At 40.0% G+C, this 9,368-nt stretch overlaps 1 protein-coding gene across 1 annotated transcript in view; it reads right to left on the bottom strand.

The window, feature by feature from the left end:
* Nucleotides 1–2,001: 2,001 nt before the first annotated feature.
* The window catches only part of LOC104947247 (DNA polymerase theta-like), an 11,207-nt gene continuing 3,840 nt past the window's right edge, over nt 2,002–9,368 (bottom strand). The window contains exons 11-21 of the mRNA XM_010773227.1: nt 7,967–8,113; nt 7,667–7,879; nt 7,384–7,526; nt 7,018–7,207; nt 6,690–6,832; nt 6,309–6,502; nt 6,089–6,213; nt 5,135–5,378; nt 4,342–4,394; nt 2,183–2,282; nt 2,002–2,098 (exon numbers count right to left, since the gene is read on the bottom strand). Coding sequence (XP_010771529.1) covers nt 2,002–2,098; nt 2,183–2,282; nt 4,342–4,394; nt 5,135–5,378; nt 6,089–6,213; nt 6,309–6,502; nt 6,690–6,832; nt 7,018–7,207; nt 7,384–7,526; nt 7,667–7,879; nt 7,967–8,113 — 1,649 coding nt within the window. The remainder of the gene's footprint in view (nt 2,099–2,182; nt 2,283–4,341; nt 4,395–5,134; nt 5,379–6,088; nt 6,214–6,308; nt 6,503–6,689; nt 6,833–7,017; nt 7,208–7,383; nt 7,527–7,666; nt 7,880–7,966; nt 8,114–9,368) is intronic.

The raw sequence follows: 9,368 nt of genomic DNA, 5'->3' as shown, positions 1-9,368 counted from the left end.
GTCATTGACATAATTAATAGATAGTTTAGCTTCTCACCATCATTTGCTGTGGCCAACTGATGTTAACGATCGTAACTGAAAGGCTGCCTGCCAAACGTAAACATTCAGCCACGTGACATTCAGCCAAACTCTCGCGATAGTCTTACACAAGACGGATCCTTTCTAGCCATAACCCTGGAAGTCAGGTGACAGTGAAAGGCGGGAACTCTGGGACTAACGCATTTAAACTGGGAGTGGCTGGATCTGAAATGCGAATCAGTGCCAGGCAATGATTCTCATTTCAGATTAACATCTAGTCTACGTTGTACCTGTTGTGACATACTGAAGTCATGTTTCACACAGTAAATATGCAAAACCTTGACACTTTTTCTTCTTCTACAAGAATGGAACAGATTAAGAGCTCTGTAGTGATGTTTATACAAGCAATCCCCCGGTTTCACCAATCCCCCCCTGCTCGAGGCAATGTACCATGAATTTGCCTGATTGTTGAAATTAAATAAAAATTCTAGGATTTTCAATTGAATTTAAAATCATATGAATTATACAAGATTTGCAAAACAATTGTCTTAGAAGTAAGTAAACTAGCAATATTTATCTATGTGGTAGATTAAGTAAGTAAACAATTTCTAGCTCCCATCCACTCATGTCATCGATGTCATTGTAGCTGCGTCAGAAACAACAATATTGAATTGATGTTGGCTCCTGATTAGGTGTGAGAAATGTTTTTCTTCAAAAATGATAACCTGAAAGACTGTTCAGCTTTGGGGTGAAATCACGCTATGTCAGCAATGCAGCACTGAGAATTGTATCTGACTGTGCAGGGACGCTGCCTCCATGAAACAAAAAACACTGTCTGAAATGTTGTTGTCCAGATTGTATATCAGAACTTTGTTATTATTACAAACTTGTATTATGTATCATGTCTACTGGTTATAATCTCTACCAATCTGATACGTGAAGCAATAGCAATTCTGGAAACAAGTTTGCAGGCAGACACAACACTTCACTTGAGTGTTATTCTGTCTGAACACATATACAGTTTACATTGTGCATTTTTCATTTCTTTCTAGTACAAATATTAACATTCATCCCCCCTGGCATTTCAAGTTTTTTTATTGATTACAAACAAATAAGAAAATATACATTTGTGTCAGCATGCCTATCTCTTACTGTCACACAATCAATTTAAAAGTTGGGTAGAAGATCTAAGCACAATGTTTTGAGTAACACAGCTGCCACACATGTTTCTTGGGCTCCATCAGTTCAGTCCATGATACCAATTTGAACTTTAGTGGTGATACAATTGTAACAAAATGGTTCTCTTTCCCTCTCCGCTAAATCTGTGAAGGTTTGTTCTTCAAGGTCTCTGCCTACAGTGGAAAAAATGTATATACAGTAAGCAATCTCACTTCACTTACACAAACACGGAATATAGAATTGGTGGCAGATAATGATTTGCTCACTATTAAAAGGGCAATATGAAATTGCTGAATAAATTATTTATGACATTTTGAAATTCAATTCCATAACTTAAAATGCAATGTATAACATATTACTATTGTTTGAAATAGTTGTATAATGTTTTTATTTCCCAATTCTGAGTAAGTTATTATAAATTAGACTGGGACTTTTGCTTCAGTATTTTCAGGAAATTATCTGGCATCTCTCGTTACAACAAGACTCCCTTATAAACTGCATGACTAATGGTTACCTAGCTTCATTAAAAGTTAAATGTAAAGCAAACATGATAACAAAAAAATAACTTTTTCAAACAACCTCATGTTGCCCTGATCTGTGATTTATTATGAACAACACACACAATGAAGAACTTGGAAAATCACAACATAGCCAGAGTTTCCATTAAATTGACTCTAAGGTCACAACATCCCCTATGTAGAAAGATGTGACTCAGACTGTGCAATCCTATGTTTTTCAAATCTTACACCACAACATGGAGAATTTCAATATATTGTACAATCCATTCACAAAAATACAGTAATGCTAAACGTAGCCTGTCGGTTTCCTCTTGAGCACTCTTTTGACCCAAGGAGCATTAGGGTCCAGACAAATCTGCTGCCCATCCTTTTTAAGAGTGGCACTGCAGAACATCAGACAAATCAATATATCTTGTAAGACTTTAAGAGATATTACAGACATAGGTATCAAACTTTTGCACAATGGCTTAATCTCTATATCTTCGCAGTGGGGGCCTGCAGGGTTCACCTCCACCCTTCCTATGTAACGTCCAATTGGCTTTTTCTCTTTGCTGATGCATCGACATGCTTAATCCCTCCCCAATCCCCCAGATTAATACCTGACGTTGGGAGAGGTGAGAGAAGCATAAACATTTCCGGACAGAAACAGATTAAAGTGTACTGCTGGTGGCTAAATGCAGATCACAAACAGGTACTTGTCATCGCAGAGTGCAACAAAAAATTCTTATTTGAACAGCAATTGAAAGAATTAAACTCACGAAGGAGTGCCACGATAGTTATAATATTCATATCTGCTCTGCTGTGTCTGAAATATGTGCCGAACAAACTAAACGCACTGCACTGGTTCAGTTTGCAAGTCGCTGGATCGGACTGTGGAGATTTCTTATGCGCAAGGCTGTTTATCTTTCCCATCTGTTCCTGATGTATTCAAGCATTTGTAAATACCCTGTTTTGATTAATAGAAAGCCTTGCAACATCACTGAGCAACTTCACCGTTGTTCTCATAAAAACAAATCATTAAAGCAGTGCTTCTCATAGTGTGGTCCGCGGACCACTGGTGGTCCGTGAGCGCCCCCTAGTGGTCCGTGAGTATATTGGTAACATTTCACATTTGAAAATAAATAAATAAATAAAAGTTTTCGCAATCTCGCGGAATATCCGCATCCCGCACATAAAACATAAGACCATACATTACAAACAATACAAGCGTAACAAATACATAACTGCAGTGCAACACCTTCATCACACATGTTCAGAGGCGCGGGAAGGTATTTTGAGTGGGGGTGCTGAGGTGCTGGACTCCAGTGAACACTATTACGGGCACTATAGAGCACGCACAAAAAAACTCCCCACACGCAAACACACAGTAAACCCGCGACTGTTACAATGAAGGCTCGATAATCAGCTCACGGCATATAGGTAGGGGTAAAGTGCTATTTTTGATGAGTGGGGAGCGGACCCTCTAGGGGATTCCGGGGGGATGGTCCCCCGGGAAGATTTTTTTTAAATATTGAAGTTAAAAGCATCAATCTGGTCCACTTTGAGAGCAACATTAAGAGATCTATGGATACATCTCTCAACACCCAGATGAAACACAACTGTAAGCAGATGTTCTTTTTCTTTATGGATATTTTACAAATCACTCCCCTTTCAAACTGTATTCTTGTTTTACTGCCATATAGTATTTCATAACTGTTTTTCCTTTATTCTCTTATTTTTTTTATAACTATAATGATCATATGAAGGTGTGCCGCGGAAATAATCTTTTGAATAATTTTTGACCAAACCGTTTGAGACCCACTGAGATAACTTAGACTAAAGTTAACTATCTAAACACTCAGAGAGTCCTTTAGCTCACCTGAGCCTCTCAGTCTGAGAGGAGAGCTCTCCTCCAGCTTGTTGTGGAACAAACAGCTCCGTATGTCCGTTAGTGCAGCTAGCTAACCAGATGCTAACAACACGGTCCCTGTTGCATTCACCGGTCCCTCTCTCTCCCCCTCTCTCACACACACTAAATGCGCTATTTCCGCACACACACAGAGCCGCGAGCTTGAATGACACAAGCACACTTTTATTTCCATGCAACTCTCTGATTGGTCTGGTGTCTTGCCTCTGTTGCATTCACTGAACACGGGAAATTACAGTCCTGCCGTCCTTTCTAGTGTCTTGATGAGGTTCACGTAAAGCACGGTTAATGTATTATATTATTGAGGTAGAATTGTCCGGGGCTCAGAAAAAACATTCGGGGCAGGCCAAAATATCATTTTACCAACAATGTGGAATTTATTGGCTCCATATTACACAGATTATGCACAGCGGGCGCAGCAATAACCGTCAAATAATAATTCAGACAGGGGAGCTCCGCACCCCCTGCCTGCCGCTAGGGGGTGCTGCAGCGCCCTCAGCACCCCCCTTCCAGCGCCCATGGCTCTATATAAAAGGTCTCCTGAGATAACCTCTGTTATGAATTGGGGATATAATAATAACATTAAAATTGATTATCACAAGTCCAGAGGTCTGCTAGTTCTGAGAAATGGTGAGGAACATTTCACAGTAAACAAAGATTAAATTANCCCATGACATCCTCTTAAGCCTTAAGCATGCATAAAGTATGTGAAAACATGACCCCAGATGAAAAGCACATTTTTCCCGGTCTGTCTTTGTTCCTCAGCTCTAAAGCTGAGGAACAAAGACAGACCGGGAAAAATGTGCTTTTCATCTGGGGTCATGTTTTCACATACTTTATGCATGCTTAAGGCTTAAGAGGATGTCATGGGAATGTACCTGCTTCTATCTTTCTCATACTGATATTCTGCACAAACTGTGCTGTTGTATTTGCTGTAAAGTGTCCTTACTTTAGGGTATTTTGTATTATATGTACAGCAATTTGGCTGGACCAAAAGTCGTTTAAAAATGTATAAATAAAACTTGATTTGATCACCATGACCTGTTCAAAATAAAAGGAGTTGGTGTATTTTAAAATAGTGTTGTCAAGAGTAAAGCCTGCACAATCCAAAAGTATTTGTTAAATATCTGCCTGAATTAGTGTCTTTACTTTTTACAATTTACATGTCGAGTTCTTTTTTGGGAAATATTTAATTTATATTTAATCAAATCATATTAAATAATCAATCAATTCACTGTTGACTCTTTGTTATTTTGCGAATAGGTTGTATTCAATAGAGACAAACAAGTTAGTTAATTAAAAAAAAAGATCAATATGAATGCCAGCATTTATAATTTCCCTTTGATAAACACATTTAAAAGTGGTACATGGAGTAGGTTTTAGTTTTTTCCCTATGATGTTAATTATAATAATTACAATGTTCAGTCTGTGTGCTGTAAAGAGAGTCATATCCTTTTAAATAATATGTGTGTAAATCTGAAATGTAAACACAAGCAAACAAACACACACCTACCTCTTAAATGGGATAGCATTCCTCAAGGCTTTCTCTACATCAGCTACAGTAGCCCTGGCGAGCTCAGCGACAGTACAGAGGCCTTGTGCGTACACTGCTCTGGCTCGTGTGGCGTTCAGGAGAGAAACCCTAACGAGGTCCACCAGCTCCCTCTGGACTCCGAAGCTGAGCCTGGTCTGGAACTGGGACAACAGCAGCTCCATGTTGTGCCAGCCCAGACGCTTGCAGAAAACTGTTACCATACCTGAAGGGATGGCAATGAGGCAGAGTGTTATAGTGTATGAGCATTTGATTTAGAGTCATTGAAATACTAATGCTTTGGGGTTCCTTAGAGTTTGCATTGATCATTGACAATATCTAATCACACCCAGACAAAGTTGTCACATGTCGCATTCAAGCATGCACCATCTATATCATTATAATGTTCAACAATAACGTGCAATTACGTATCTGCCACTACGTTTCTTTGCACTATTCAATACTGCTTGTCACTACAGTTTTTTCTATTGATTATTTGACCGTCTATGTTTCTTGTAGTTATTTAATTGCTCTTTTTACTGCACTGTTAGTGTAGAGTTGTATTATTATGCTGCTGTGTTTATTGTATCTTTGTAACTCTGGCACAACAATTTCCTTCGGGATAAATAAAGTCCTATCTTATCTTATCTGACTGTGTAATTCACTAGAATCTTCTAAACCCTGTCACAGTAACTTAATGCAAGAAGCATAGGCACTTTACATGGCTCTGAAGGAAGTATATAGGTGCCGAAACATCAGCTAATGGATTAAAGTCTATGCTGTATATATACGTCAGTCTAAAGTGCTCCTGCTTCTTGCATCAAGTTACTGCTCTCCCTTTAATGTAAAGTTGTGTGTGTAATGGTATATGCTACAGGGTAACATGTCCGGTGTTGGATTCCTTAGAGACGCTCAGCATTACTCTTGAGCATTTACCTGCATACGTAGAAGCAGACTGCTGAAGAGACTGTAACTGCCCCCGATTGCAGTTGTATTTGGAAGCCACCGTTCCCAAAGGCACCTCATTCACCAGATCATGTAGCACGATGGTGGTGAAAAATCTAAAAGGAGTTCAGTAACGTTTGAGTTCAAATACGGAAAACAATGTGACTTTTTCCTGTACCATGATAGAATTTATCTTACATAAGTGCATTACCGTTTATGTATGGCCATCTGTCTACGCTGCTTCTCTGTCTTGGCGACCAGTTTGCCTGTGACAGATCTTGCGAGGAAGCCTTCCTGGATGCCCACCAGCTCCGCTACTCTCTTCATCGATGACGAGAGCTGTTCCCACAGACAGAAGAACTGGTACCAATCTATGGTTGTCCACTCTGCGTACAACGGGGTGATCTGAGGGGAATTTGGACATAGAATTTGAAATACTGTGCATTTTAGGGTGGGATATTTTTGGTATGGTTTAGAGGTAGAAATAAGATTAGGTTACTATTAGGAATGTATGGCTACACCATACATTTAGGGATAAATAAAGTTGACAAAGTTTTAAGCAAATAATAAAACAATATATGTGCATGTGTACCAGATACAGAATGTGCAAGTCATTTTCCAGTACGAAGCCCTTCATAGCCCGCTGGAGATCTGCAAATATTCCCAGAGCCTCAGGAGGGGAGAGGGAGGAGGAGAGGGTGGCAGCACCTAGTTGGGTCGGACAGTACCGCTCCTCTGGGTACGGCAAAGACATTGGGATAGACATAGTATATATTTATTTTAAAAGGTGGTTAAGCTTATACTCTGGTTTTACACTTCGTGCACATATTCCAATCTGAAAAATGAAGGACACTTGTGTAACAGTGGTTCAATTTGTTGCTAAAAGTCTACTTTAAATTGTGTGTACAGATATCCAATACCTTGTCCTTCCTTCTGGATGCTGATAAATTCGTTCTCCATCAGCCATTCTACAGAGGCCTCAATAGCGCCTTTGTTGGTGTCTTCAGTTGATTCTTTTTTGCCATCACATTTTATGCTGGCAGCCAGAAGTGAGCACAAAGCATATGACCTCACATCCTGTGGCGTGCTGGCTACACCTCCGACAATGATCTGCAAGTTGGGTTGATTCAATAAATGTTACATTAATAGAGGTAAACTAAATGTACCTTATATTAACGGTCTCCATAGGATGAGAACAGTTTTATTTAAGAAGTATTTGTTTTGATCTAAATACGACATATAAATCATTTCATAGGGTGCCAAGTCGATTTAGATGTCAGCCCTACCTCCAGGATGGCTCTCAGCATGCTGGTGGTGACGCCCTCTCCCTCTCTTCTCACCAGGCAGCTGCTGATTGGCTGAAGAGTACCCGTAAGGAGAGTAATTCCTTTCTGACGCTCTATCTCCTTACACACCAGCACACTCTCACCTGAAAGAAGACGAATAAAATGATGTGAGGTCAAAAGACAGATCTATTTTAATTCACTTTTCTACTTATATGAGGCCAAATACTATGACTGAATGTTGTTGTCTCATTTTGTTTCTCTTTGTCCCTTTTTTCCTCTTTACCTATAGTGTCTACTCCTTTTCTCCCTGCTCGTCCGGCCATCTGTTTGTACGTGAGCGGGTCCAACATGTGTCCGTTGAAGGTAGGGGATCGAATGATGACCCTGCGAGCGGGGAGATTAACCCCAGACGAGAGGGTAGAGGTGGCAGCGAGGACTCTGACCGTGCACTGACGAAAAGCTCCCTCCAACACATCGCGCTCATCAAAAGTCAAACCTAAAGAGACAGACTTGAACTTAGTCAGATACACAGAAACATAGCCATTTATTTAGAAGTTTGTTGTGGTTGGTAAGAAATTCTTACCAGCGTGGTGGAAGGCCACCCCCCATGGCACAGTTCTCTGGAGGATGGGGTCCAAACCAGCTGGAGTTCTTCTCAACTGGGCCACAACATCCACTAATCCATCCCGATCCAGACGCACTGCCTGAGGCTCTGCTTCGCCCTGACCACCTGAAAGGATGAGACCAGAAACAAGACTTCATTCACAAACAATATTTAGAACTCGACCTCAATTTTAAAAGGTCCCCTATTATACTGTTTTTCATCAATATATCATAGGTCTCAGATACATTCAAAACATGTCTCTGAAGTGTTTTGCTCGAAATACCAAACAGATCATGCATTGTAGCATCCCATAAACCCCTCTGTTCAGCCCTGTTTCAAAAGTGCTGATTCTCTGTCTGATACTTTAGATCAGGGGTCTCCAACACGTCGATCGCTCGCGGGCAGCTTTTCAGTGACTGTGTAGAAAGAATCCAACGACAATAAATGCACCTGAATCAGTCCGTGTCGCTGCGGCTCAGACACACATGGATTTTTTTTTTTAAATACTCGCGTTAGCACCATGTCAGGTTTTTGGTGGATTTAATCAAGTCTTGGATTGCAGAGTATGAATGTCCTCTTGCTATTTTCAGTTGATAAATACTTGTGTAAAGTTTGTAAAGGCAGGAGGAAAGCTTCCTCGATCACCGTCTCCTCTGTTCCTCCAAACCCCGCCCCCTCCCTAAAAATAATGAGTGACAGGCTGATAGTAACCTGATAGAAACTTTATTATTCACTTAATCACTGATTGAGATATGATGAAGCTATCTGAATCTCATACATTCATGGGATTTATGTAACAGTAAGACAGAGAATGTAAGATGGAGGTTATACATTTCCAAAATCATGTTCAGCTTAAGTCTCGGCAAAACTCACAACATTTCTGGAGCCTTGTAGACCCAGAAAACTATAAGAACATCACCAAGCAGCACTGAACATGTCTGCTTTATTTGGCTCTACATACCTTTGTGAAATAGCTTTTTCTGACATGAATGAAATCTAAATACAGAACAAGACTGACTGATGAACATTTAAATGACTATTAGAGTGTACCTAAGTGGGTACACTCCAGCATACACCTCTATGGTGGACTCCATGCAGCGCCATTCATCTCACTAACTGTAAAAAAGAGGGAATGCACTTATTTTACACATGTGCCATAAGATAATGGTAAGGTGGTGATTAAGGTGATGTATTTACTATATGGGCCATAATAAGAAGTGAAAACATTTTATTTTTCTCTTGGACATTTATGTGAACTTAAGATTTTTGATAAGCTTTGGGTATTACAATTTCACACGTGTACAAAAGTAGCTTAATTCAACCGATGAGTGCTATGTGACTACATGTAAGCGATGTGATGCAAGTAGCTCTTGGCGACTTT

This window comes from Notothenia coriiceps, unplaced genomic scaffold (genome assembly GCF_000735185.1).
Source record: "Notothenia coriiceps isolate Sejong01 unplaced genomic scaffold, NC01 NC01_scaffold00012187, whole genome shotgun sequence".
Lineage (NCBI taxonomy): Eukaryota > Metazoa > Chordata > Actinopteri > Perciformes > Nototheniidae > Notothenia > Notothenia coriiceps.
This window is presented reverse-complemented; position numbering and strand designations above follow the sequence as displayed.